Below are 27,968 nucleotides of genomic sequence, written 5' to 3'. Positions count from 1 at the left end.
CACAGATGCTGGACAAAGGAACCTACCGACGCCCCACCGAACTCCCACCAGTCACGTGACACCCCACACAGACACAGTGACTCCAGTGTAAGACAAACTCTTTATATTGGCTCACAGCCCTCCATCCTTCCCCGCCCCTTCTCATCCTGGTCATCAGGGCTACTGGGGTCTGGTCCCCCTCCGCACCACCAGAGCTGAAGCTGGCTTTCAGGGTGGGTGTGGCACAGGGAGAGCAGAGGACGGTCCGGCTCCGGCTCGCCTTCATCCCCACTACTGGTGGGCTCTGGAAACACGCGTTGGCCGGAAGCAGTGGCCAGCAGAGGCAAGCTGGGGTGAAGGCTGGAGGAGAGAGTGGTGTGTCAGCACCTAGGTGAGGACGCCACCTCTCCCACACCCCAGCCCCGAGTTCCTTCAGCGAACAGAGGACCTCACTCCGTTGGTGCAGTCCTTCTGGGGCAGAAAGGTCATCACAGGTTCCAGCTGCTGGCTGTCGCTGAAACCCTTGCTGATGTCCCACACGGAGACAATGCCACTGGTGTTGCCGCTCACCAGGAACTGCCCACTCCTGGGAAAGGAGAAAGACGTGGCAGCAGGCAGCAGCCTTGGGTAGAAGCCATTCACACGCAGGGACAGAGGACCCCGCACCAGGCTGACATCCTTGAGCTTGGGTGCGGCCACTTACGGGTCCAGATCAAAGTAGATGCGCTGATTGGTGCTCACTTCCCGACTCAGGGACCACAGGAGGTGGCCGGGCTGCCTGAGATCCCAGCACAGAAGCTCAGCATCCTGCAGACAACAGCGGGAGTCTGAGGTCAGTCTCTCTCCCTCTCTCCCCTGCCTCCACCTCAGCCTGAGTGTGTTTCAAACTTAGTGTGTTTCAACACATTACAAACGATACCCCCACTCCTGCAGGTGATGCCCCCAACCCTCTACCAATACCTTTCGGGCTCCTGAGAAGAAGAGGTTGCCATCAGGGTGAAAGCAAAGGTGGGTGATACCCCCCTGATGGCCTCCCAGCAAGGCGAGAAGCGAGCCATCGTCCCAGGCGTACAGGCCCAGGGTGCGGCCGTAGGAGCCACAGGCGTAGAGGGGCTGGGACGGGCTGAAGGCCATGCAGGAGATGATGCCGTTCTGGCCCTGCTTCTTGGCTGGAGGAAAAACAGAGCAATTAGCACAGGGCGCTACTAGCTAGGAGCTTCTGGACCCTGCCCCGGGACTCACACGCCGCCACTCACCCCCCACATCTGTCTCAAGTAAGGACTTCTGATGCTTCCCAGAGCACTCACAACCAAGAACCCTCTCACATCCCAGGTTCCCTGGAAGGGATGGAGAGCCTAAGGCCCACGGGAAATGGACTCCCGCTCACTTCAGTTTTCTAAAGCTCAGCGGTACAGAGCTAAACACCAGGCCCTGGTCCAACCCCAGGCCCTGCAAAAAAGAATCAAAATGAGAATAATTTCCAGGAGTTAGCAAAATTCTGAGACCACAAACTGCATATTGACAGGTATCAGGGTGATGCCTGTGATGCCTGGTGGCTGACCCAGCTCTCTTTTTTAAATAATCACTTAGTTTTATTTTATGTGTTACAGTGTTTTGCCTGCATGGATGTCTATGTGAGGGTGTCAGATCTTGGAGTTACAGACAGTTGTGAGCTGCCTGGTGCTGGGAATTGAACCCAGGCGCCCTGGAAGGGCAGTCAGTGTTCTTAACTGCTGAGCCAGCTCTCCAGCCCTTGACCAGCTTTCTAACCAATGGCTGGCCCTGGGAGGACATCCAAGCTGGGAGGCTGCCGTCTGTCCAGCAGCTGACACGTGTCTGCAGGCTTGCCCTGAGGATGAGAAACCCCACAGCCGACCCCAGCTCACGCAGGCCTTCACAGGTGTCTCTGCACGGTCATGCCCTGCCCCTTGGGAGGCTTACCAAATGTGGGTCGCACCTCGCAGTCTCTGCCGGGCCTGGATGTGGAAAACACACGCACAGTCCGGTTGAAGCCACAAAAGAGCTGGGAACCATCCGGGGAGAAGCAGAGTGAGTGGGCCGCTGTCAACTCGTCCTAGGGGCGAGGAGGAAGTTGGAAACGGGCCCGCAAAGCTTCAGCTGACTTCCAAAGGGAGGGCTAGGCAACAGGGGCTGGGCAGGGAAGGCAGTACCAGGTGGTTGTATGCGCGGAAGGAAGCCCGGAGCTCTCCCGTGAAGGCGTCCCAGATGTGAATCGGGTTCTCGCGGCTGCTGCTGGCCACACTGTGAGAAACACAGCGCTGAGGCCTGGCACTGGCTGTCAGAGGAAAGGAAGGAAGCGCGTGCCAGCCCTCTCAGCTCCCCCTGGAAGAACACACTGAGCACTCCTCCCTCCCAAGCACGGGCAGGGGACACATCACTCACTAGGAGGTGTCTGGCTGGGAGGAGGACATCAGAGAATACCAGCAGTAATCATAGATGGTGTCACCCTCCACCATTCGGAGGACAGGAACCTGGACAGACATGGGAACGCTGGGTCACTGACAGGAGAAAGCAATCCAGCATTTGTACGCATATGCACATACATGCACACACCACACCACACCACACCCCTGCAAAGGAGGCTGTGACACAGTGGGAGATTACCCAGGCAGTGGAAAGCAGATGGGGCATAAAGAGCAGGCTCTTCAGCGTTCAAGCATTTAACTCAGGCTGCAGTGTCAGACTCGGCCACCAAAACGCAGTAGAGATCATTTTTTAAAGCACTTATAGAAGACACAAAAAAGCCTGATACAGTGGTGCATACCTGTAATCCTAGCACTTGGGAGGCAGAGGCAGGCAGATCTGAGAGTTCCAGGCCAGCCTGTCTATAGAGCTAGTCCAGAACAGCCAGCGCTACACAGAGGAACCCTGTCTCACAAAACAACATAAAGAAAGACACAAACAATACCCTAATTTAGAGACAAAGAACCCATCTGGTTCTGTGCCACTTTACACTTCAAAAAGATTATCAGGTCTTAGAGATTTAGCTCAGTGGCAAAGCTGATGGTCTGCCATTTGCAAGGCCCTGAGTTTGACCCCAGCAATGCAAAATAAAGTCCAAAACCGCAAAGATGTTAAAATGCTGTGTGTGCACGCTCACACCCAGCACATGTGTGCACACCCGTGGGAGGGGGAGCACGACTTTGAAGCCAATGGGCCCTCTCCTCTCATACCTCAGATTCCTACCCCAGACAGGGCTCACAGATCCCAGCCTGGCACTGAACCTCCACCCCACAGGCGGGCCACAGGTGTGCCTTCCCAGACCCTGCTTCTGTCCTGCTGGGAAGGACCCCAGGGCTTTGGGCCTGTGAGACGGGTGCTCTACTTACCAGGCCACCGCTCAGCCAGGGCTCAAACACTTCAAAAGCAAAGCAAGGGCTGTGGATGTACCTTGGGGGTAGAGCACTTGCCCGGTAGCCATGAGGCTGCCTACCACAAACTTCCAGCTGAAGAAGTCGTGATGTGACAACTCTTTTATTTTTTTTAATGTGCATTGCTGTTTTGCCTACATGTGTGTCTATGTGAGGGTGTTGGGTTCCCTGGAACTGGAGTTACTGACAGTTGTGAGCTGCCATGTGGGTGCTGGGAATTGAACCCAGGTCCTCTGGAAGAACAGCGAGTGCTTTTACCACCAAGCCATCTCTCTAGCCCCAACTGCCAGCATTTACTTGAACCTGAGATGGGAGGAACTGTGGTGAGTCCACAGTGAACCTGAACTAGCTGAAGAATTCCAGCCAGGACTGGAGAGGCGGCTTAGTGGGCAAAGCACTGACTGAGCACCACGGCCAGCCTTGACACGACAAGAGTGCCAGAGTGTGCCTGCTTGCTCCTGTGTGCTCTGTGTTCTTTTCCAAGACAAGCTTCCTCGCTGTAGTCCTGGCCGTCCTCCAATTCACAGCGATCCTCCTGCCTCTGCCTCCTGAGTCCTGGGACTGAAAGCGTGCACCACCGCTGTCCAGCAGAAATAATAAATCTAAAACAAAACCCAGCCTAAGCCACACAGGAAGACCCTGCCTCAAAAACTGGAACACAAGGGCTAGGGCCGTGACTGAGTTGGCAGGCTGCTTCCCTAGTACCCACAAAGCCCTGGTAGATCCCCAGCACCACATAAAACCAGGCACAAGTGGCTCGAGCAGGCAACCCAGTGATCTCAGTACTCCAGAGGCAGAAGAAGTTCACAGTCATCCTTAGCTACATGGCAAGTTCAAAGGCAGCCAGGACTACTCAAAACCCTGTCTCCAAACAAAACAAAAACAACAAAGAAAACGGGCAGGGGTGAGACAGCTCAGTGGGAGAAGGTGCTTGTACAAATGCGACGACCTCTATTTGGTCTCCGGAACACGAATCTGTCATCTGGTGTCCAAAGGGCTGGAGCACATCTGCACCACACCTACACACAAACACACTCTAATGAAACAACAATAAAAACAAAATAACCCAAAGCTCGACAGTGTGCCCGAGTGTAGCTCAAAGCCCTGGCTTTGATCCTCACCACTACAAAACCAAAATGGAAGACATGATGCCAGGAAGGAAAAGGGCACCAAGCACTTTTAAATGCTGCTGGTTGGTGTAGGGTCGTTCCGCCTGCTGCAGTGGTGCCATCCTTCAGCTGGTGAGCCCAGACTACATAAGAGCAGTGGTTGAACAGGAGCGCGGGAACAGCCAGTGAGCAGGCAGTGTTGCTCCTTGGTTTGTAATCACAGCCACAGAAAAGCAAACCAGGACAACACCCCATCCTCAACCACCCTTTCCACTCCTGGTCTAATCCAACAGTTTTCCCCAGGGTTCCCTTCTGGTCCCCTTCCCCCCCCCTCCTGATAACCCATCCAAGGCTCTGCCTTCCTGCAGCGTCTCTGCAACACCCTGAGTTCTGTCCAGATCTCCTCTACCACTGTCCTCAAGTAATTTAGAGACTCTATGTAGCCCCTTTCCTTATGAAGACTTCCAGCAAATGCTCCTACCTGCAACTCTACTCATGTCCTTTAAAACCACAACACCCACCAAGCAGCTGTGGTGGATCTTTGTGAGTTCAAGGTCAGCCTGGTCTACAGAGTGCCAAGACAGCCAGGCTACACAGAGAAACCCTGTCTCAAAAAAAAAACAAAAAACAAAAACAAAAAAACAAAAAACAAAAAACAAATGGGGCTGGAGAGACTGCTCAGAGGTTAAGAGCACTGGCTCCTCTTCTGGAGGTCTTCAGTTCAATTCCCAGCACCACATGGTGGCTCACACCATCTATATATACTGGGATCTAATGCCCTCTTCTGGCACAAAGGTGTACGTGCAGATAGAGCAATCACAATTAAATAAATTGTTAAAAAGAGAAAAAAAAAACAAAAATCACAACAGCCACTACTTTGACTCTCAGGCCCCATGAGATGGCAATTCCATATATTCTAAGCCACGGGCCTTCCAAGAGCAGTCTCCGGAATACTATTCCATTCCTTCCCTTGTAACTCCTAGATGATGGCGCCTGGATCACTCCAGGCCTAGGGGCCGAAACACGCCTTCGCCCTCCCAGCTTCTCGACATTCCACAGCCCTCGCTGCTCCTCACAGCATCTCTGCCGACAGGGAATGTCCCATCTGCCTCAATCAGTGTCTTCTCCACAGCTGGGTCAAGCTCACAGGCAAAGGACTTACTCCTCTGGTTATGTTCGTGCCACACTTCTGGTGCTGGGAATGGACCTTGGGTCCGTGGCAAGATCCACAGTGCTCTTCCCTGTGGGCAACCTCTCCAGCCCCAGTGAGCAATGTTTTCATGACAAACGCAGACACTGTTGCAGTAACTTAAGACCACAAATAATTGGATCCTGGATTAAGGTCCAAAGAGTGAAGGAGTGCAGCCGGTGATTAGAAAGATCAGCCAGGCTTAATGGGATGTGGGAATTAATGATGCGGAGGGCAGGCGAGGGGCTTACAGGGTGAGAAGGGGCAACGGCTTCCAGCCTGGGCATCCCAGACCACAAAGATGGTAGAGATTCAGGGACACAGAAAGGCTATGAGGCTCCAACAGCCTCAGAAGTAGGAGAATCAGAAAAAGACTTTGCACAGATGAAAGAACAATTGCCTAGCTCTGGTGCTGGGGCATGAGGACTCCTCCATGTCCAGCCTGAAAAGGGATGTGAAAGTGTCTTAGAGGGCCAGAGCGGCAGCAAGAACCGCATGGGCCAAGAAGTCAGGACACAGGCTGGGGAGCTAGTTCTAGCAAGCTCCGTGAAAAGATAAAGATAAAGAGGGGAGAGGACACAGGGAGAAGGACCTAGCTCGCACGGCATATGGAAATTCAGTCACCACTCAGTACCCCAGGACACTGTCCTGACCCCAGGACACTGTCCCACAGCACAGCAGAACCTGCTGATGGCCATCCCTGCAGATCATGTGAAATCTGCAGCATCTGCACAGAACTCCTACAGTCTCGTGGATGTGCCAATCCCTAGATTACTTTTAATGACTTTTAATACAACGTGAGCGTCACGTAGACAGCTGTGCTGGATGGTTTAGGAAATGCAATGACACAAAAGAAAAGCTCCAAACACGTGTGGTCAGCAGACTCCATGTCTTCATCAGATGTCCTGGACCTGCAGCTGTACAGATGCAGAACATGGACAGAGGGCCAGCCTCATCCCAAACTGTCTCTGTGCTCTCGGCAAGCGCCCCAGCCGCACTCCTCTACAGAGCTCATCTGTCTCCAACACTGAGCTCTCAGGCGCGAGTGAGAACAGGGAAACTAAGGACACACTCGGGTGATCCCACACTTGGGAACCTTGGGTCAGTTTCGGATCTGAGACCCAGTGGACAAATTAGGGAGGGGGAGGGGAAGGCATAGCTCTGCCCTAACAAACATGTGTAAGGCCAAGGGTCTGAACCTCAAAGCCAGGGGTGGGAGCAAAGCAGGAAAGAATACTTAGGGAGTGAGGTTATGAAAGAACAAACTCACCCACATATTGCAAAAAGGCACATGAAAAAAATTTAAAACAAATGTCTGTATCACAAACCCCTAACATATAGAGAAATATATACACATACAAATATACATATATACACGTCTTATATGCTAAGACTGTGGGAGCTAAGATATTTCTCACACATAAAATTTCATATTACAAGCCGGGCACAGTGGCGCACGCCTATAATCCCAGCACTCAGAGAGGCAGAGGCAGGAGGATCTCTGTGAGTTCGAGGCCAGCCTGGTCTACAAAGACAAACAAAGAACCTGCTTTGGCTTTTTTGCTGGGCGCTACAGATCATGTCTTTAATCCCAATACTAGGGAGGCAGAAGCAGGCCCATCTCTGAAGTCCAGTGTCACAAAGGAAGATTGTCTCATAAAAACAAAAACAACAAAAAAACCCACAGAAAAGGGAAGGGGAAGCGGAGGAAAACAAAAGGGGCTTTCCTGAAAGAGAAGGAAAGGGAAAGGCCCGCTCAGGTTCAAGGGGAGAGCCAACAAACACTTCAGGGTGTCGCTGTGTGAGCTGGGTCACTTTGACCCTCAATCTTCCTGCCTCAGCTTCCTACATGCTAAGACTATACAGGCACTGGCTACCACACCCAGCTGGCCTCCAGAGGCCATATGTCTTGAAGAATAACATACGCACGCACTGTGACTAGGCTGGCCTCGAACTCAGAGATCCGCCTGCCTCTGCCTTTACATCCGGGATTAAAGGCGTGCGCCACCATGACCGGCCACACTACAATCTTATTCTCTCACATTCTCTCTCTCTCTCTTCCTCCCTCCCCAACCCATGTGTATGGACATACGTCCTCACACAAGCTAGGCATCACTCTGCCTCAGAGCCACACTCACACTGGGTTGTGTGGCTAATAGCTGTGACTATTTATTTACTATTGTGCTTGAGAATGCACAGGCACAGGTGTCACGGCGCACGTGGCAGAGGACAGATCTGTGGAGCTGTTAGCTCCTCCCACCCCTGTGTGAACTCTGGGGAGTCTATCTCAAGTCCCCAGGCTGGCATGTCGACTGCTTTTACCGGCTATGCCACCATGCTGGTCTGTGAGGGCTGATGCTGACTGTCAACTTTCCTGAGCCACGCAGGAGAAAAACCTGTCACGTGGGTCAGGGCCTTTCTGGGCTGCACTGACTGATGTACTGGGACCCTCTGTACCTGTGAGAGGCCCGCTCTACAGGTGTGGGTCCTGGGTGGAGTACCAGGGCCCGTACCCTCCAGCTGTGGCTAGAAGGAACTCTTCTTCCGCAGCTCAGTAAGACACTGTCACAGCGAAGAAAAAGACAGCCACACCTCAGCGCCCCGTCTTGAGAACAGTGTGCCTTAACCCACCCTGCAGGCCCAGCGTCTTCTGGCCGCTCCTGCCGGAGGCAGCCTCTCCACCACAGCACAGCCCTGGTCTCGTCCCTGCGTCTCTCTGGGAGCTGGGCTCTTCATCTTCTCACTCAAACGCCTGCAGCCTCTGACCCAGCAACCACCTAGCACCAGGTCGCCCTTCCTTCTGGAAGCCACAAGGGAAGCCACTTCCAGATACTTTGGTGGGTCAAGATGGCACACACGCTGCAATCTCAGCACTTGGAGACAAAATAGGATCACCACAAGACCTACGCTTCTGCCTGATCGGGAACGCAGTGAGTTCCAGGCCAGCCAGGGACACATACAGACTGCCCCCAAAACAACACCAGCAAAGAACCATCCAGGGCAAGAGAGCTGGCTCAGCAGTTAAGAGCAAGTCTGCTCTCCTTCAGAAAACCCAGGCTCCGTCCCTGTACCTGTGTTAGGCAGCTCACGTCCCCCTTAAGTCCAGTGCCCAGGGATCCAACACTCTCTTCTGGCCTGTACTGGCACCTGACCCCCTGCACAGACACAGATGTACACATGGAAAATAAAAAATAAATCTTGAGAAGAAAAAGCCGGGCAGTAGTGGTGCATGCCTTTATGCCCAGGCAGAGGCAGGAGGACCTATAACGGAGGTTTTGGCTTCTTTAAAAACTCAGTTATGTTATGTAAATGGGATTTTGGTTGGCCCTTAGACTGTCTACAGCTGATAACTGCCTCGTGTGGGGCGTGGTCTTTGCCAGCTGCTAACAGCCTGGCTCTGAGGATATACATGAGAGCCCAGAAAGAGCAAGCATGTCCAGGGGCAGTCTGGAGAGACCAGGGACCATGGAGACAGACGGAAGGAAACGTTTCATTGCAGCAGCTCGGAGGAGACTGCTTGCTGTTTGCTGTTGATGGCGATTAGTGTAGCCCCCAAAAGAACCCATCAACTCTAAACAGCCAGAAGTAACGGGGCCTGCGACCCCTCTCCCCGCTAGGGTTGGGGGCTGGAAGGGAGAGGCTTTGAGAAACCCCAATAAAATAGTTTAAAAACTATTATATCAGGGCACTACATGGATCTCTGAGTTCAAGGCCAGTCTACAGGGTTCCCGCCAGGGCTACACAGAGAAGCCCTGTCTGACAAGATGGGGTTGGGGGGACACTAACAAAGACTGCACAGACATACCCACCCGCCTCAGGCAGCAGCAGTACCTCGACACAAACGCCACTCCACAGTTTGCCTCACGTCCCTCTGGCCAGTTCCCCCAGGCCAGTGGTCTCAACCCTTGCGGGGTGTGTGTGTGTGTGTGTGTGTGTGTGTGTGAACAACCCTTTCACGGGTTGCCTAGGACCATCAGAAAACACATATTTACATATGACTCATAACAGTAACAAACTTAGTTATGACGTAGCAAGGAAATAATTTTAGGGTTGGAGCCACCCATGAGGCGCTGTATCAAAGGGTCGCAGCACCAGGAAGGTGGAGCCCACTGCCCGAAACCTGTCCTTAGGGAAGGACCTCGGTATTTGTTCAGGACCTGAAATCTCCCTTACTTCTTGTCTTCTTGAAACTCCATTTCCCTCCAGAACTTGGCTCCTGGCTATCCCATACCCTGTGACATCCCTGCTTCACTTTTCCTGTGGCACATACCAGGTATATGTTCTACTGCTTCTTTAGGACCTATTTCTTCCCACAGAATGCAAGCTTCCTAAGGGCAGGGACCTGACATAAACATGGCCTGTTCACACAATGCTCAACAACGCACTGAACAAGCTAGGCGCAGTGATGCACCTACAGTCACAGTCGCTGAGGGCGAAGCAGGAAGACCTCTGAAGTGTTGCTTTGGGGCCAGGCCGGGCAATGCAGACTATCACAAAAGCAAGGCTGGGTCCCTATGAGTCACCATGAGGTTCCGTCCAATCTCTAAGCGATGACTTTGCTTTTCCTCCTGCTCGGTCTTCAGAGGCCGCCTGGCCCTTCCTGTGAAAAGGTTCTCTGATCCATCTTACTCTCTCTAAAATGCCTCTTCTCACCCCGTGGCTGCCTGTGGCCACGTGGCTAACCTCACTGTGGAACTCAAATGTCTCCAAAGCTGAAAAGCAAGAACAAGCACAACAAAACCATGAAGTGGGGGCGGGGCTGCAGCCCCGTGGCTAAGTGTGCCGGGCAAACACACAAGTGCTGCTAGCTGGAGAGAGGCCGTGGCCGTAGACCTCAGCGTGGGCCTGCTGCCCGCCGTGCGCTCACCTCCTCAGCGACCACAGCCGTGCCCCTCACTCCTACAGTCAAGTGTGGGCGGCGCCGTCACCAAACTGGCTTTGCCATCTCCAACCATCGGGTTCACTTACTCTACAATGACTCTACGCCACCAAATCACATTTATCGGGTGGGAAGATGGGTCGGGGCAAGAGTTTACTGCACAAGGGTCGAGACCTCAATCAACTCCCACAACCCACTCCCACAGACGCAGTAGCTTCTGCACAACTGCTACAAGACACAGGGCAGAGACAACCCCCAGAAGCCTGCAGGCCACGAGTGAGCAGACAGTGAACAACCCTGTCTCAAGCAACATGAAAAGCGGCAACCAATACCTAGGGTTGTTTTCAGACTTCTGCGGGGCCCAGAATGCACGCATACACGTGCGCACACACACACACACACACACACACACACACGCAGGGTGCAGAAGCTCGGGCCTGTGATCCTAGCACTTGGGAAGAGCAAAGATCACAAATTCGACGTCATCCTCAGCTACCTATGGACCTCAAGGGCTGTGGATGAGAGCTTACCTCAGGGCAGGTGTGTGTGTGTGTGTGTGTGTGTGCTGACAATCCAGAAGCAGACACAGGTGGATCTCTGTGAGTTCGAGGCCAGTCTGGTTTACATGGTGAGTTCCAGCCAGAGCCCCACAGTTTTTATGATCTCACGAAACATAAAAAAAGCTGGAGCTATGGCTCAGTAATCAAGAGCACAGGCTGCCCATCAAGAGGACCTGGGTTTGATTCCCAGCACCCACAGGGCAGATCATAACCTGTGGCCACTTCCAATGTCCTCTTCTGGGCCCTACAGGCACCAGACCCACACGCAGCATACATACATATACACGGGCAAAACACACACACATTACATGGTTAATACAGCTTCACAGTAGCAAAGGCTACACAGTAAGACCCTATCTCAAAAAATAAAATAAAACCAGCCGGGTGTGGTGGCGCACGCCTGTAATCCCAGCGCTCAGGGAGGCAGAGGCAGGCGGATCTCTGTGAGTTGGAGGGCAGCATGGTCTACAGAGTGAGTCCAGGATAACCAAGGCTACACAAAGAAACCCTGTCTCAAAACAAACAACAAACCAAAACAAAGACAAAAAAGAAATAGGATTAAATGAGGCCATATAAGAAAGGGCTAGCATTTTAGCTTAGTGGCAGAAGCTTGACAATTGGGGAGGGGGCGGAGGTGAGCATGAGCGAGGAAGAGAGACCATTTCTAAGATGTTGCAATATGCTGCCTTAACCTTGAACTTTCCAGCCTGTAAAATGAGGATGTGGTCTTCCTGACAGTTCTGGGAGTTCAGGCCCGTGTGCAATCGAGCTCAGCACTTGCAGGCGGAGACGGCGGATCAAGAAGTCAAGGCCAGCCCTGACTACACAGCTACTTTGAGTCTGAGGACGCCCCCCTCTATGTAAGATCTTGGGTCAAAAGGGTGGACTGAGGGCTGGAGGGAAGGCTCGGCAGCGAAGCGCCGGCTGCTCTTCCAGAAGGCCCGGTTCCATTCCAAGCACCCACGTGACAGCTAACAACTGTCTGCAATTCTAGTCCCAGGGAATCCGACTCCCTCCTCTGGCCTCCATGGTCGCTGCATGCAATGTGGTACACAGACACACATTCAGGCAAAACCCTCATACACATAAAAAAAATTAAACCTCAAGAGAAAAGTCACACACCTGGTGCGGCAACAAATGCCTGCAGCTTCAGCACCTGAAAGGAGGGAGGAAAACCAGAAAAGTGGCTCAGAGATTTGCAGAGATCCCAGAGATCTCAGGTTTGCAGAGTTCAGTTCCCAGCACCCATGTCAGATGGCTTCAACTACCTGTGAACCCCAGCTTCGCTCCTCCGTGGGAGCACAAAGGCCCTTGTGCTTACATCTCTAGAGAAACCAGGAATGTTAGGTGTGCAGGACTCCTTCCAATGGGAGAGACGTAAAACCCTGTTCTTCCACCCAGAGAGCTGGGATTTGGGTGTGACCCCTGTTATCTGTTGAGCCAGGCCATACCAAGTTCCCTCAGCCAGGACGGGAGGTGGCTAGCAATCTAAATGGCCCTTAAGACCAGGGGTTCCCCAAGCTTCCACAACCAGGACCAGAAGTGGCCAATAGCCCAAATGACCTCTACGCTATCTGTATGACTAAGTCAAGGACAGACCCCTCTTCAGGCCCAACCTAAGCTAGTACAGGTAGCCTGTCTCTAGAAACCATCTTCGTGGAAGAAATGACAAAATGACATATACCACGCGTTTCAACTTAATTAATGCACCAGGGATTCATTACACTAGGAAACTTTCTCCAAATTAGACTGTTTACATCTATCGGGAATAAGACACCTGAGATCACATTCCCCAACATCCTGATCCCGGTTCAAGTCAATCTGAACTGAATTTTCATCTTCACCTCTTGTGAGGTTCCCTTTCCTGCCTGACAACTGCAGAGACTCCCTCAGCTCTGACGGTGAACTACACATACCCATACAGATACCCACACACACTGAAAAACTAAAAATAAATCTTCTGTTTGTTTAGTTTTTTTTTTTTTTTAACAGGGTTTCTCTGTGTAGCCCTGGCAGTCCTGGAATTCCCTGTGTAGACCAGGCTGGCCTCAAATTCACAGAGATGAGCTTGCCTCTGCCTCCAGGCTGCTGGGATTAAAGCAAACAGATCTAAGGTCTCACAATGCTGGCCAGGCTGCATGGTAGCTCCCAGGCTAAGTAAATTCCTGCCTGAGGCTTTCAGAGCATTTGTTTTAATGTGCAATGATCTTTTTTATTGATAATGCATCTGCTACCCAAAAAAACACAACCAGCTCTTCATCCATCTTTCACTTTTATGTGAGCCCAACCAAAAGGAGTGGCCTAGAACTTGCTAGGCCATTAATGACAAGCTTGGATCTGTCCCTCTTGCCTCCACCTCTGCAGTGCTAAATGCCAAGTGAGCAAGCACACAGCTGACGAAGTGTGGGCTTTGTGTGCTGGTAGGCAAGCACTCTACCAGCTGACCGGGCCACATCCCTAGGGTCTATTGGAAACCACCAATAAGCACTAGAAATGTCACAGAAACCCCAACCTGACCCCAGAGAGCACAGGCTCCTGCCTAAAGGGGCTGACAGTCTTTAGATGACTTCAGAATTCAAGGCAGGGAATGATGCACATGGAAATCCAAGGTGAAGGAAGGTCCTGTCAGAGAACAGCTAACCTGTGGACATAGTTCTTCACTGTCAGGAAGGGCTCTATTGCGCAGGGGCTGGCACAGGAGGGAGGCAGCCCCCATCCTTACCATCTCTGCATATTCCGTCTGCTCTCCTTCGCTGTACAATTCCGGAGGGAGGTTGTAAATCCGGAGGACATTGTCAGCACTATTGGTCAAGATACAGGAGCCATCGGGGGCCCTAAAAATACAGGAAAATTAGAACACTGGAGAGCTATCATTTCCAGGTGGAAGGCTTGAGAAGAGCCCCAGCTCTAGGGAAACATAAGCTCCTGCAGAGGGTGGTGACACATAGCCCCAGCTACCTGAGAGGCTGAGGCATCAGGCCAAATTCTGGGCCAGTCTGGGCAACTTTGTGAGACCCTATCTCAAATTAAAGCAAAAGAAGACTAGCATGTAGCTTAGTAGTGAGGTCCAGGCCAGCATGCTAGACATCCTGGGCTAAACCCACAGGAGAAAGGAAGGAAAAAAACCTTAATCTCGGCACTCACCAGGATCCTATCACTACCTAACCACCTTCACAGAAGTTTGGGGTATGTTTCTTTTAAATATTCATTTATTTATAATGTATCCAGTGTTCTGCCTGCACGTAGTCCTGCATGCCAGAAGAGGGCATCAGATCTCACGCAGGTGCTGGGAATTGAACTCAGGACTTTTAGAAGAGCAGCCAGTGCTCTTAACCTCTGAGCCATTTCTCCAGCCCCAGTTTGGGGTTTAACTTTCATTTGTTTTGTTTTCCCTCAAGACAGGGTTCCTCTGTGTAGTCCTTGCTGTCCCAGAACTAGACCTACTGGACCTGTAGATCAGGCTGGCCTCAAACTCAGAGACCTACCTGCCTCTGCCTCTCAAGTGCTGGGATCAAAGCTGTGTGCCACAGTCGCCCGCCCAGCTTTGTTCTTGTTTTAAGACTCTATGGACAAGGCATAGAGTCGTACTCCCAACCCTCCCTCAATTTCCCAAATGTTGAGATTACAAGATGGTCCCACCACGAGGGACCAAGTGTGGGTGGGTTTTAAAATGCAAATCTGGAAAGTGGCCATCTCCCTGCCCGTTATACTTACCACTTACAACCTTTCAAGAAGTTCTCGGGGTGGGTGCCGAACTCGGACCAGGACCCGCTGAGGTACCGGGGCGCCTGCGAGAAGCAGTAGCTCCAGAAGCTGGGAAGGACATGGGGAAACAACAAACGTGGGTTGTCAGAGAAACGGGTCTGGAATGACGCTGAGGCCTGGTGGCTGTCGTTTTCACACGTCCAGGCGCCTCAGATTCCACGGTCACTTACATGTCCCCCTCATCCACCGCAGCCGGCTCCTCAGACACTCCTTCCACGGCTTCTTCTGGCGCCAGCTCAGGCCGGATCCTGTCTTCTACAGGAGGGCTCGCGTTTTCCGAAAGTCCTTGCTCCTCGGTTCGAGGACTCGACACACGGGGAGTACGAACTTCCACGGGAGCGGACGGAGAGCCTGGGTCCCCCTGCGGCGGCTCCGGGGACACAGCCGGGCCAGCCACGGCCTCGGTGGCTGCCGGGGGCTGGTGGTCTCCAGCGCACGGCGGTGGCACCAGTTCAGACGCTGTATCTGTAGCCACGGGGGACGCCTGGGGCGCCGGGGCCGGAGCCTGGTCAGCAGCGAGGCTGTCCGGGGCTAAGAGGCGCTCCTCCGACGTCCTCATCCCGCAGAGCAAGCCCGCGGCGGGCAGGGCCGGGCAAGCCTCCACGCGCGCTACCGCGCGAGGCCACGCTGCATCGCAGCTCCCAGGGACGCGGGCGCAGCGCCGCCCCGACCCCGCTCCCCACTTCCGGGAGCCCCGCAACCGGAGGCAGACACCGGCGAGCCCAGCGCCGCGAGCAGAGCGCCGCTAGAGCTTCTCGCTCTCGCGGGAGCCGGGCCTCCTTCCGATAGGCTCCCGCATCCTGAGCGGAGCTGGGCGGGAAGGCGGGAAAGAGCGAGGTCGCCCGGCCCTGGAGGCTTCTGGGAGTTGTAGTCCGCACCCTCGGCCGTGACAGAAAGTGCGCGGGCGCCCCCTGCCGCGTCCCGGGGTAATTCTCAAGGCGGCCATCCTCCCTGGCCTGCAGAGGGCGCTTAAGCGGTCCAGTTTCTGCCCGCCCTGACTGTCGGTCGGGCAACCTCCAAGAGAGGTTTCCTTTCCCTTCCCCCTCCCCCCTCTACTCATTCAGTATTTATTACCAAGTTCTTCCTTCCCACCCAGCACTGTTCAAGGCTTTGGAGAAATGCCAACTAGTGGAATCGCGTGTAAGCTCTCCATCCCCACAAGGTTTTCGATGCTGTGAAACTGAGGGCCACGAAAGCCTTCTCTTCAGACGGCGGTGGGGGCTGCACGGGAAAGGAAAGACGCCGCGGTGTGAGGGGTCTCGGAGGACACCTCAGGCTGAGGCCTTTCCAACGCGCCATCTCGGCTGGTGAGGGGGAAAAGCAACCTGCCGCCGAGGGTTCGAGGCCAGCCCTGGCTGCAGAGGCCGCCCACGGCCCTCCGGCTCGACGGGGAAGAGCGGAGCTCAGCGCACAGCAGACGCCAAGCGCTTCATCCTTTCCGCCCTTGCAGCCGGACCCGGCGGCGGCCTGGGGCTCGCAGCTCCGCGGCGGCGCCCCGCCTCTTGCCCTCAGCCCGCGGGGCGACTTGCCCTCACTTGCCATGGCGGCCGTCCAGCTTTGTGCCAGCAGTCTCGCGGGGCTTGCTGGGATTGGGACTTTCCCCTCCCATGTGCTCACACTGGCTGAAAGTTCCAGCGCCCAGCGTCCCTGCAGGTAGCTCGGAGGACCGGGGTGCCCGGCAGCGCGGCCCGCTTCCCCGCCCGGTGACACGCCGCCCGAAGGCCCGGCGCTCGGCCCGCACGGTGAGGGGCTCGCGGGGCGGGGTGGACGCGAGGGCAGCGGAGGTGGGCACAGCCGCGCTCGCCCCGCGAAGCACGCACAGGGCTGGGGGCGCCGCCGGGCCGCCCGCCCGGGTCAGGTGCACGGAGCGGTGCGTCGGGGGCCTCGATCCCGAGTGCGGCCGGGGCATCGGGGCATCGGGGGGCCCCGCGGCTTCCGGACCTTTGTCCCCTGCGGCTTTCTCTCTCGCCGGCCGCGCCTCCCGGCCCGCCGCTCTGTTATTGTTCGCCCCGGAGGCGCGGGGGCGGCGGGCCCGGAGGCGCGGGGAAGCCGGGCGCCCGCCGCCCTCCCCCCCGTCCGTGCCCGCCGGAAAAGCACTTAGGGTATCCGGTTTTGGGGTGAGCCGTCCCCCCGTGGACGCGTTCCGCACGTCCCGAGAGCGGAAGGGGCGGGCCTTGGCCAGCGGCTGCCCAGGTCCTGCGTGCGGTGCCCCCGGGGGCCGGTTCCCGGCGCGGGGTGGCGGGGCGCTGCCCGGGTGTGCCGCACCCCCAGCGTCCTGCCTGTCTCTCTTCTTTCCTTCTTTCCTTCCTTTTGGTAAAAATAGCGTGTTCAGCCGTGCATGGTGGCTCATGCCTTTAATCCCAGCGCTCGGGGAGGCAGAAGCAGGTGGATCTCCGTGAGTCTGAGGCCAGCCTGGTCTACAAAGCGAGTCCAGGACAGCCGGGCTCTGTTGTGCAGAGAAACTCTGTCTCGAAAAACTAAATAAGTAAAATAGTCTTTCCACACAGCGCTTGGAAAGGAGAATAAATGTCTCTTTGTCCCCCTGCAGGTTTAGTGGTTTTAGTGTAGAGAATAAGCGAGCAATAGGGAGACAGGACCTTAAGGTATAAAACTCAAAGGAAGTCTAGGTAACTCAAGTTTACAGAGAAGTGTACAAGTGACTACACTTAAGTCTATGCGTGAAGAGGACCCCAGCAGTGGAGGACAATCCCGTGAATTGTTATGCAGATAGGCGAACTGTTCTGTAATCTCTTGACTAGGTTTGGTGTCTGGAATGTGAAAAGAAAGGGGCGGCCCTTGAGCCCCACCCCTATTTACAAATGTAGATATATGTAAATATTTGCTTTTTTTATAAAGACAACTTGGAGAACTATCGTTATCTACGAAGCTCTTCAGTCTCTCTGGAAAATTTAGTGCAGTGGCTTCTGGGAGCTAGGATGGGTTTGCCGGTGTTTAAATCATCTGTAGCTAACTTATGACCTAATGCTATTCAAATACATGCTAAAGTGTGTTGAGTATAAAAGGAGGGAGGATGGGCCAGGGGCTCTGCCTTTAATCCCAGCGCTTGGGAGGCAGAGACAGGCAGGTGTCTGTGAGACCCTGTAGGAAGGAAATAGAGGAGCCGCCCATGTTACTATTCACGCAGACACAAGACTACGTTTCCTGACAGCAGCAGTTCAGCAGCACTAGGAAGCCTAAAGCAGGAGGATCTCCAGCCCCGGACCACAGTGTCTGATACATACAAGTATCAGGTGGGACCCTGTCTTAAAGAAAACACGTGAAAAGTAGAGACGAGGGAGACGTGGCAGTGCCGCTAGTGCTAGGACCCCCCGTGGGTGCTAAGGCGAGAGGATTGCCATGAGTTGAAAACCAAGCTGGGCTGCATGACAAGACCTTGTCAAAGAACAAAACACGGAGATGCAGCTTGTGGTCCATGTTTACTCTGACAAGCGTGCCGGAACCACGAAAACCAAGGCTGAACCCAGCGTGACAAACGAGATTGTCGGAGGGTTGTTGTCTTGGTATCAAGCAGTGATCTGTGTTATTCACAGCATGAAAGTCCCATGAGTGGTTCGGCAGGTGGGGAAAAGGCAGTTGACTGTATGCTCCATCCTTCCCTCCATTCCTTTGCTCCTGTTCATGGTTTGGGTCTTGCTGAGTCTTGTTTGTTTGCTTGCTTGTTTTTGAGACAGAGTTTCTCTGGCTATCCTGGACCTCTGTAGACCAGGCTGGCCTTGAAGAGATCCACCTGCCTCTGCCTCCTGAGTGCTGGCATCAAAGGTGTGCGCCACCCCCCCCCCCACCTGGTTTATTTTATTAGATTTGGAACAACCCTCACAGCCAACTGAGTGCCTAGAATCCCAGCACTGCGGAGATTAACAGTCAGTGGTGATTTTAAGACCAGCCTGGAATACATAGACCCTGAAAGGGGGCAAGGAATAGGCTCCAAAAGTTACATTTTCCAAGGTAAAGTCCTATCGGAAGAGACAAAAGTAATTTGGACCCCTTATTTGTTAAGTTGGTGCAGTTTGGAGACCTAAACAAACACTGGTGAGCTTTTAGGAGGAAGGCTAACCGGGAACACCTAACTTTACATTTTCTTTGGTTGGTTTGGTTTCTTGTCTCTGGCAGATAGAATGCACCAAGTGTCTCTGTCTTGGTGCAGGGTGGGTTGGGAGACAATCCCAAAATTTGCCAGACTAGTACTTTCCACATTTTAGGTACATAAAATAAGCAATGTGTGGGCTCTTTCCCCACCCTTCTCTTGTTTAATAAATCTCAAACTCTCTCTGACCACCAGCCTTAGTCCCATCAACTCGCTTCCTGAGACCTGCACAGGTCTTGTGATTTTTTTTTCTTATGGTTGCTGTCTTTCACACATTTCATAGCTGTTTATAAAATAATAGTCCTAAGCCAGGCTCACACCTGTGGACAGAACACTCAGGAAGCTGCAACAGAATTGCCATAGAGTCTGTCTTGAAAGTAAAAGGTAATAAATAAAAAATCTGGTGCTGTGGCACACACCTGTGATCCCAGCACTCTGGGAAGCAGAGGCAGGTGGATCTCTGAGTGAGTCCAGGACAGTGAGGGCTACACAGAGAAACCCTGTCTCAGAAATAAATAAATAAATAAATAAAGTTTTTGGGAAATAGAATAATGGTCCACTTAATTATTATATAGTATGTGTGTGTGCATGTGTGTGCGCTCGCATGTTTGTGGTTATGTATCAGTGTATATGTAGAGGTCAGTTGACGACAAGATTTAGTTTGGAGGTAATCTTGGTACCAAGCGCCTTTTCCAGTCTCGGACCCGTATGTTTTCTGATCTATAAACTATTTAGAGTTTTTCTGCTGATCTGTTTCTGAAGCGTTTGAGAAGGCCGGTTCATTGTGTGCTCCCCGCCAGCTGGTTCTGTTCTGAGTTCTCCGCCCCCATCCAGAATGACGCTGACGGTGTTTTCAGGCAGGCCTCCCGCTGTCCCTGTCCACTGTTCTAGGAAGTGTACCTAGACGTGGTTTTGTGTTAAATTAGACCAGACCCTCACTCGTTACGTTTTAGAACCAACGCCCTCAAGACCCACCTACCCCTTCCTTCCCCCAGTGCTGTGGCTTGAACCCAGGGCATGGCACACTGAGCTACACTGCCAGCCCAGAAGATATTTATAATAAACTCTGAAACACTGGGAGAAAATTTTGTTCCAAGTAGGATGTGGCTTCTGACTTCCCTGGTTCCCATCCTTTGGTGGCGGGCTGATGCAGCCTTGTCCCTTCTGTTTGGGGGCTGGAGGGTGGCCCTGGACAAGCCATGGAGCTGGGACTCCAGGTCTTCAGCTCCGTGCTCCGTGCTCAGCATGGAGCACTTACAACAGAACCCTTTGGAGGGGAAACACAAATAAAACAGTTCTTCACAGACGCTTCAGAAACATACTGGGTAACAAATACGATCTGCAGAAAAACTACATAGTTTATGTAAGTCAGAAGACACTGGTCTGTGCCCGGCAAGGGCGCCAGTCTCCACCTGCCTGCCTGCCTGCCCTGCTTTCTCAGCGGAGCGAATGAGAGGAGCCCCCTGAAAAGGCAGGCCTGCTGGGCCTGGGCTAGCAGCCAGAGTTGTGCTCAAGCCTCTTCCGGGTTTATTGCCTTCCCACCTAGTGTTTTGTATTTTGTTAAACATCCCATCTCCCTGCTCATTTGACTTGATTTTAAATTAAACAAACAACAACAACAAAAAAAACCCTTAATGTTGTGGCCTCCTGATCTGGTGCTTGTGAGAAGTCCCTGCTCAAAAATGGTCCATGTTGGCAACTGTTAATTTCAGGAAACACTGAAAGCGTAATTGCTATTAATGGCCTGAGTGACAGGCCAGAGAGACGGCCTGTGTGCTTGTCACACGCGCGCGCGCACGCACACGCACACACGCAGTTCTCTGACCAGGTGAACTTGGCGGGGGTGGGGAAGCCGTTAGTACCACAGAAGCCCTGCCAGCTCATAGAGGCCGTTAATTAGCCTGTGGCTAGGAGGCAGTCACGTTAACACATTAACATGGCTAAGCTCCTCCATGCGCCAGGCACCTGTCTCAGTTTACAGGTGTGTTCAGGTACTGTTGGAGGCACTGAACCTAGGGCTTCACAGACTAGGTAAGCACTACTGCTGAGCTCCACCCTCGGGAATGGTGACCCTCTCTGACAGGCGCATCTTACATGAGCGTAACAGTGAAGTGTCCAGCTTGGGACCTTTGCCCTCCGAACACCCACTCATGGATGTCTACAGTTTTAATTATTAATCTCAAGAAGCTCTGGGCCTCCCTTGGGCTTTTCCAACACCAGCCACCTCAGGACTCAGACTGGAGGGGCTACAGTATAAACCTGCCTTAGCTGATTGTAAGAGACATGGGCCAAAGAGCCTGCTACACCCTGGATTGCCTGGGTGGCCATCATTAATAATGAGCTCGTTTGCCTTCCTTCTGTGTGCTCTTGGCAGGTGTCATGACAGAGGAAAGGATTTCTCAGGGTGTTTGTTACTTGTACAGCATCCTGCCTGCATTTGTGTCTGTGCACCAGCAGAGGGCGCCAAATCTCTCTGTAGGCGCTTGTGAGCCACCAAGTGGTTGCTGGGAGTTGAACTCGGGACCTTTGGAAGAGCAGCTGGTCTCTCTAGTCAAAGTCTTAAGTAAATGAAGCGGTGTTTGACCCACATCAATTCGGAAGTGAGTATTCAGATTATAGTATGAGCAGAGTTTGTCCTGGAAGGTTTGTGTTTGCTGTTAGAAAGGAAACCTGTGATGTCCTGGGGCTGGCCAGAGGTAGTTAATCCTGCCCCTGGATTCAATCCCTAGGACCCATATAGCAGAAGGGGACAAATCCTGCAAGTTGTCCTCTGACTCCACATTGGCTCTTTGCACCTATACACACTAAACAGGTGAATGTTTAAATAAGGAAGTAAGTTTTTTAAGAAAGCCCAGTGGGTCCGTGTGAAAGCCAGTCCGGAGAAAGTGAGGTGATGGCTGTGTGGCTAATGATTAGCAAGTGAGTTAGAGGAAGTGTAGCGGCCTCATGGCCAGGCTTGCTGGAGCTCCCTGGCTGCGGCTGAGCACGCCTGGGGACCTGTGGCATGCAGGGTGACCTACCCCCTAGCCACGGGGAGAACAGAAACAGCAGCCTTGCTCTTGTACAAGGAACCGTGCTGATTGTACCAGAAGTGCTAGCTGGAGCCCACAGGGAGGGCTGAAGGCAAGTTGCTGGCCTGAGTTTGCCGGGGATCGGGGAGCTGGCCTAGAGAACCGGCCAGACACTGATGGTTGCCATAAAGAGTTTGAAAACTGAAGCTGTGTATGAGGAGTGCTCCTGGGGAGCCGGACAGGTGTGCCTGGGGCGGAGGGCCGGGAGGGGAGGGGGGAGGTGCTTCTCGGCTTATCTTTTCCTCCCGAGATTAGAGACTGATAAGGCTCCAAGGAGGGCTGGAGCTCCGCCCTGGAAGAGGCTTCACCTCTGGTGGAGGATGGCCTGGTGCTCTGTGTATTCTGATGCAGATTACTGAGCGCCTAGGTCTGGTTGCAGCCCGCTGGGGCCATTATCATTTCTGTGGAGAATCTCCCGTCTCAGTGTTGTGTAGAGCCTCCGATTGGCTAACGGGCTGGACTTCCGATCCCAGGTGGGAGGGAAACAGATGGAAGGATCTATAGTGAAGGTTGCCTTCCTGAAGTTGCCTTGAGGACAGAGATGGAGCAGGGGCGGCCAGGGCTACAAGGTGTCAGCTGACCAGGTACGGGGCTGGGAGGTAGTCCAAACCAATGTGGACGGCTGGAACACTGGGACTTAGTGCTTTAAAGTTTACTAAGAAATGTAATACTTGGGAGCTACAACAGCATTAGGGGGAAAAACAAGTTGTTCTACACAAGCCCTCACCTTTCTGCTCACAGCAGCCTGGCTGGCTTTTTGGATACTGCCATGGAAGAGCCACAGTCGGATCTCAGCATTGAGCCCCCTCTGAGTCAGGAGACATTTTCAGACCTGTGGAAACTGTGAGTTTATGGGGTCCCTAAGGTGTCCCCCAATCCTGTACCCTAGCAGAGGCCATGAGAAGCAAAAACAGTAGTGCCGGAACAGGGTTTGGTGTTGGGTGCCCGTAATCCCTGCATTTGGGAGGCCAGGGGATCAGAAGTTTGAGGTTACTCTTCACCACTTGGCAAGTTCAAAGCCAGCCCGGGATAAGCGGAAGGCTGTCTCCGTAATAAAGGACATCAGTGCCACTAACTGTCTGCTCTTGTTTTCCAGGCTTCCTCCAAAGAACCTTCTGGTAAGGGCAGTGGGGTGGGGAGGACTGAGGGTTCCGGAAACTGAGAACGCAGCACTGAGGCTCTTCTCTGGCCCACGTCCAGTCCGCCTTAGAGCCTATGGAGGATCTACTGCTGCCCCAGGATGTGACAAGCTGGTTGGGAGACGCGGACGAGGCCCTCCCCGTGTGCACAGCTCCGGCGGAGGGCCCTGCGCCTGAGGCCCCCGCACCAGCGGCCCCTGCACCGCCCGCTTCCTGGCCCCTGTCATCCTTTGTCCCTTCCCATAAAACCTTCCAGGGCAACTATGGCTTCCGTCTGGGCTTCCTGCAATCCGGGACAGCCAAGTCTGTCACATGCACGGTCAGTGGGCCTGAGGAGTGGGCTTTCTGTGACCCTTCCATGCCTGTTGTTGTTGCTGTTTTGTTTTCTTTTTGTTTTTTTCTGTCTAGATTTTGGGGTTCCTCTCTAGCCTCTGGTCTTTGACTTGCGTCTCAGTTTCGTTCCCCCCTGAACCTTTCTTTGCCTTTTATCCTTCCTTTCCTGCGCTCTGCCTCTCTCCAGGGGACATGGAACTCTCTTTCCTCACATTCCTTTCTTGGCTTTTGAAAATAATCTTGTGAAGCCAGGCACAGTGGCATCCGCTGCAGCCCCAGCTGCTTGGGGTGTTGAGGAAGAGCAGTTTTCGGCAGCCCGGGCAGCATAGCGAGACCCCTTCCCACCCAAGACAAGAACAGCCAGTGGGATGGTGCCCTCCCGTCCAGCCAAGGGAGGGAGAGGCTGGAGCAGCCTAAGTTCAAGGCCGTCCTTGGTACAGAAGAGAAGCCGGTGTGGTGGACAGAACTAGGCAGAGCTCTGTGAGTTCAAGGCCAGCCTGGTCTACAGAGTGAGCTCCAGGACAGCTGGGGCTACACAGAAAGCCTGTCTCAGAAAACAACAAAAAGGAGCAAAAGGCGGAGAGAAGCCTGCAGCGTAGACCCCGAGCCTGTCATTGTGGGCTGCCCTCCACCTCCACGCCTGCCGTCCAGGCCCCCCTTGACCTTGTCCATTTTTGGCCTTCCCCTGATCCTCCATCCTTTCTGCTCTTCCAGTACTCCCCTTCCCTCAATAAGCTGTTCTGCCAGCTGGCAAAGACATGCCCCGTGCAGCTGTGGGTCAGCTCCGCCCCACCCCCTGGCACCCGCGTCCGCGCCATGGCCATCTACAAAAACTCACAGCACATGACAGAGGTTGTGCGACGCTGCCCACACCACGAGCGCTGCTCGGAAAACGAAGGTGAGCGCCGTGCCCGGCTGTGAGGGGAGGCCTGGCTGCCCTGGGTGCTGGGCCTGTGGCTTACTCTCTACTCCTCTCAGCGTCCGATCCGCGTGGAAGGGCCCCTCCCCAGCATCTGATCCGCGTGGAAGGGAACCTGCATGCCGAGTACGTGGACGACAGGCAGACCTTCCGCCACAGCGTGCTGGTGCCCTATGAGTCGCCCGAGGTCTGTGCTTCCGTCGTCTCGGTTTGCTTTAAGGACAGGGTTTGGTTTGCTCCAGCCCAGGCCGATTTTAAACTTGCAGCAATCCTCCTGCCTCAGCCTCCTGAGTAAACTGCCCCGCCCAGCCAGGAGAAGCGGGGCTGGAAGGGGTTGCCACCCAGAGGGGCTGTGGAGACGCCGAGGCCTGTCCCCTCGCACACGCAAAGCGCGTTGTGCCCCGTGTCCAGTGCACTCGCTTCTTAGCCAGCAGCCCACAACTCCAGGGGTGTGCAGAACGGGTGAACATCCCCGCCCTGCAGCCAAGCTCCGGAGTCCCTGGGGCGAGTTGGGAGTGGCTTCTCCGCATCCTGTCTCCTCCCCCAGGTCGGCTCTGACTGCACCACCATCCACTACAACTACATGTGTAATAGCTCCTGCATGGGCGGCATGAACCGCCGGCCCATCCTCACCATCATCACGCTGGAAGACCCCAGGTAGGAGCGCAGGCCGAGCCACCCCGGCGAGCTGCGGAGGCCGGCGGCGGTGAGCCCCGCCCCGCCCCCCCTCCCGAAGTGGGCTCCGCCCCCGCGTGAGCCCCGCCCCGCCCCCGCTGTGAGCCCCGCCGCCTCCGATGCCCTCTCAAGCGCTTATCTGTGGCCTCTCAGGGTCCCTGCAGCTGGAGCTTTGGCTCCAGATAGGACCGGGGCAGTTGGGGGCGGGAGGGGCCCGCTTTGCAGAACAGTCAGTGCAGGTTCCTGCTTTCTTACTGTCTCGTTCCTTCTCTCACCTCCTGGGCAGTGGCAACCTGCTGGGCCGGAACAGCTTTGAGGTCCGCGTTTGCGCATGTCCTGGGAGAGACCGCCGCACAGAGGAAGAAAATTTACGCAAAAAGCAACGTTGCCCAGAGCTGCCGCAAGGGAGTGCTAAGCGAGGTTAGCGGGCGGGCCGTGGAAGGTGGCAGGGGCCGCTCAGCGTCACCCCCAGTCACCCTCTCACCTCTGCCCTCCTCCTCCGCAGCCCTGCCCACCAACACCAGCTCCTCTCCCCAGTCAAAGAGGAAACCAGCTGACGGAGAATATTTCACCCTCAAGGTACCGAGGTTGGGAGAGTCACACATCAAAGCTATGTCCGTTACTGCCTCTGCTGCCTCCTGCGTGTAAAAAGCCGGTGTTACTGCCAGGTTCAAGTTCTAAGTCTAGTGCCCAAAGTGCTTTTCTTTTTCCGCTGGCCGGTCTCTAGCTGTGACATCAGCTTGAGCACACATTCCCAGGGGCAGTGGGCACCCGGGACAGTGGCTGTTGGTTGTGCCTGACTGAGGACACTAACTTGTCCTCCGCTTAGGATGGGAGGGCGTCCTCGGAAAATCATCACTGGTTGAAAATACCAACCACGCCTTTAATCCTAGCGCTCGGGAGGCAGAGGCAGGTGATCTAGCCTGGTCTACAGAGCAAGTTCCAGAACAGCCAAGGCTAAAAAAAAAAAAAAATACTTGTGTCAGGGAAAAAAAATACCATATATCTAAAATGCATTAGAGCCAGGCATGATTGACACATACCTGTAATCTCAGAACTGAGGAAGCTTGCAAGAAAGAAAAAAAAAAAAAAAGGAAAACTTGGGTTTAAGGACACAGCTCAGTTTCAGAAGACTTGCCTGGCATGCACCAGGTTGTGGATTCCGTCCCTGGTGGCACACGTGGTACATTTAATCCACCTAACCGACTGGACTCCACAGCTCAGCAACACGTCGCATTTCCCGGATTGAATTTCCCCTGCCGGGAGCTGTGGCTGTTCTGCCAGCAGCACCCACAGACCATCCTAGGCTGACAAGACCCACATTGATGCAGGCGTGATGCCTGTTAACCCTTACACCACCATAGAGTCCCCCAAAGAACTGTGAGTCAAGCCACCTTAAGTTGGGGACCAAACTTTCAGAAAGACCAAAGTAGTTGAAGGCCTAAAAGTCGCTCAGTGACTTTGCCCAATACTTGTGTCCCCTTTCACCCTTGCTGCAGATCCGTGGGCGGAAACGCTTCGAGGTCTTCCGGGAGCTGAATGAAGCCTTGGAACTGAAGGATGCACAGGCTGCAGGGGAGTCGGGAGATGGCAGGGCGCAGGCCAGGTGAGTGGCTGGGCAGCTCCCTGCTGTGGCTCCACCCTTTTCCTCCAACTCTGACTTTGTGGTAAAAGACAAGAACTAGACCGTATCTGCCTGATGAGTGAGGCTGCTGAATGCTAAAGGCCCTATGTGGCCTCCTTACGGTCCTTTCAAGCTCTGTGAAGTGGGATGAGGGATACGGTGCTCCTGTAATCTGAGCAGAGGCAGGAGGGTTATTGGAAGATTGAATCCCTCATAAACTATGTAAAACAGGTTCTAGGCCGGCTAGGGCTACATGGCAAGACCCTGTCTCATGGTGGTGGTGGTGTTGGAGGAGGAGGAAGGGGGATGACTGGTTCTTAGAAGTACTCCAATACGTCCTGTGAATATGCCTATCCATGGTAGAGACTGTCCTAAATTCTTTCTTTTTTTCAGGCCTCTATCCTAAAGCTTGCTGAGGAGAAAAGCCCAAATTGCTAGTTCTACCATATCACCGCCCCCTTCTGTCTTCCTACAGCTGTCTGAAGACCAAGAAGGACAAGTCTACCTCCCCTCGGAAGAATCCGATGATCAAGAGAGAGGAGCCTGATTCAGACTGACCCCTCTACTTCCTGACCCCCCTCTGCCTCCCTCCCCACACCTCCTTCCCTGCCATTTTATGACTTGGGTGCTTGGACCCCCGCTTGGGTTGATCTGGGGAGGGTGGTGGGAGCACCTAGCTTTTAAGATTGTGGCTTTGAGGAGAGGCTCGAAGAGTGGAAGGTTCTCGTAGGTGGGGTGGAGTTTACAGTTGGCCACACGCAGTGGTGACCGAGTTTACTTTCTCCCGACTTGAACAGGCTGTGAAGTGCACACCAGCCTTCCTACTTCTCAGGGCTTGAGAGAGGAGGAGCGAGTGTGTGTCCCTTCCACTGCCTTTTACTACCCTGTAGCTAGGGCTCAGCCCCTCCGGGAGTGCTGGTTCACGGCCCCGGTTGGGGAATGGTCAGTAGTTGCCAGGTCTCTGCTGGGCCAGCGAAATCCTATCCAGCCGCTTGCTGGCACCTAAGATGAAATCTCACCCCATCCCACACCCTGTAAGATGCTATCTTCGGCTCTCGTAGGGTCCATATCCTCTGAGACCCATTTTCTTTCCACCCTGGGCTCAGGGTCAGTTTCTTCCCACTCTGCAAAGCCTGTCCACATTTTATTCATTCCCTACCCTTCCCTTTTTATACCCCTTTTTATATACCAGTTTCTTATTTTACAATAAAATTTTGTTATCACTTGTA

At 53.8% G+C, this 27,968-nt stretch overlaps 2 protein-coding genes across 6 annotated transcripts; one reads left to right on the top strand and one right to left on the bottom strand.

Annotated features, from left to right (window-relative positions):
- Nucleotides 1-88: 88 nt before the first annotated feature.
- On the bottom strand, nt 89-15,624 carry Wrap53 (WD repeat containing antisense to TP53). Of its 2 annotated transcripts, none has more exons than XM_021648172.2 (10): nt 15,044-15,624; nt 14,823-14,921; nt 13,831-13,942; nt 2,383-2,471; nt 2,151-2,241; nt 1,921-2,053; nt 940-1,148; nt 683-786; nt 433-565; nt 89-339 (listed from the first exon to the last, which is right to left on the bottom strand). In XM_021648172.2, exons 1-10 carry the CDS (start codon nt 15,430-15,432, stop codon nt 271-273), a joined length of 1,428 nt encoding a protein of 475 aa, XP_021503847.1. In that variant the 5' UTR covers nt 15,433-15,624; the 3' UTR covers nt 89-270. The 2 variants fall into 2 exon arrangements, with proteins under 2 accessions (XP_021503847.1, XP_021503846.1); XM_021648171.2 differs by having other exon boundaries at nt 428-565; nt 15,044-15,618.
- Nucleotides 15,625-16,477: 853 nt separating this feature from the next.
- Nucleotides 16,478-27,968, top strand: Tp53 (tumor protein p53). 4 transcript variants are annotated; one of them, XM_060364990.1, is made up of 12 exons: nt 16,480-16,615; nt 21,353-21,578; nt 22,791-22,892; nt 23,146-23,167; nt 23,250-23,507; nt 24,236-24,419; nt 24,500-24,627; nt 24,988-25,097; nt 25,402-25,535; nt 25,621-25,694; nt 26,615-26,721; nt 27,215-27,968. In XM_060364990.1, the coding sequence occupies exons 3-12, from the start codon at nt 22,819-22,821 to the stop codon at nt 27,294-27,296; spliced, it is 1,173 nt and encodes a 390-aa protein (XP_060220973.1). In that variant the 5' UTR covers nt 16,480-16,615; nt 21,353-21,578; nt 22,791-22,818; the 3' UTR covers nt 27,297-27,968. The 4 variants fall into 4 exon arrangements, with proteins under 4 accessions (XP_021503848.1, XP_021503851.1, XP_060220973.1 ...); XM_021648173.2 differs by lacking the exon at nt 21,353-21,578 and having other exon boundaries at nt 16,478-16,615; XM_021648176.2 differs by lacking the exon at nt 21,353-21,578 and having other exon boundaries at nt 16,478-16,615; nt 27,133-27,968.

The sequence above is a fragment of the Meriones unguiculatus genome, chromosome 11, assembly GCF_030254825.1.
Source record: "Meriones unguiculatus strain TT.TT164.6M chromosome 11, Bangor_MerUng_6.1, whole genome shotgun sequence".
Classification (NCBI taxonomy): domain Eukaryota; kingdom Metazoa; phylum Chordata; class Mammalia; order Rodentia; family Muridae; genus Meriones; species Meriones unguiculatus.
This window is presented reverse-complemented; position numbering and strand designations above follow the sequence as displayed.

Coding starts and splice junctions, on each gene's coding strand:
- Wrap53 (XM_021648171.2), bottom strand. CDS start 15,432: ATGAGGACGTCGGAGGAGCGCCTCTTAGCCCCGGACAGCCTCGCTGCT. Junction 14,922..15,043: donor GCGGTGGATGAGGGGGACAT/GTAAGTGACCGT, acceptor TGTCCTTCCCAG/CTTCTGGAGCTACTGCTTCT. Junction 2,054..2,150: donor TCCGCGCATACAACCACCTG/GTACTGCCTTCC, acceptor CCTCGCCCCTAG/GACGAGTTGACAGCGGCCCA.
- Tp53 (XM_021648173.2), top strand. CDS start 22,819: ATGGAAGAGCCACAGTCGGATCTCAGCATTGAGCCCCCTCTGAGTCAG. Junction 22,893..23,145: donor TTTTCAGACCTGTGGAAACT/GTGAGTTTATGG, acceptor CTTGTTTTCCAG/GCTTCCTCCAAAGAACCTTC. Junction 24,420..24,499: donor GCGCTGCTCGGAAAACGAAG/GTGAGCGCCGTG, acceptor TACTCCTCTCAG/CGTCCGATCCGCGTGGAAGG.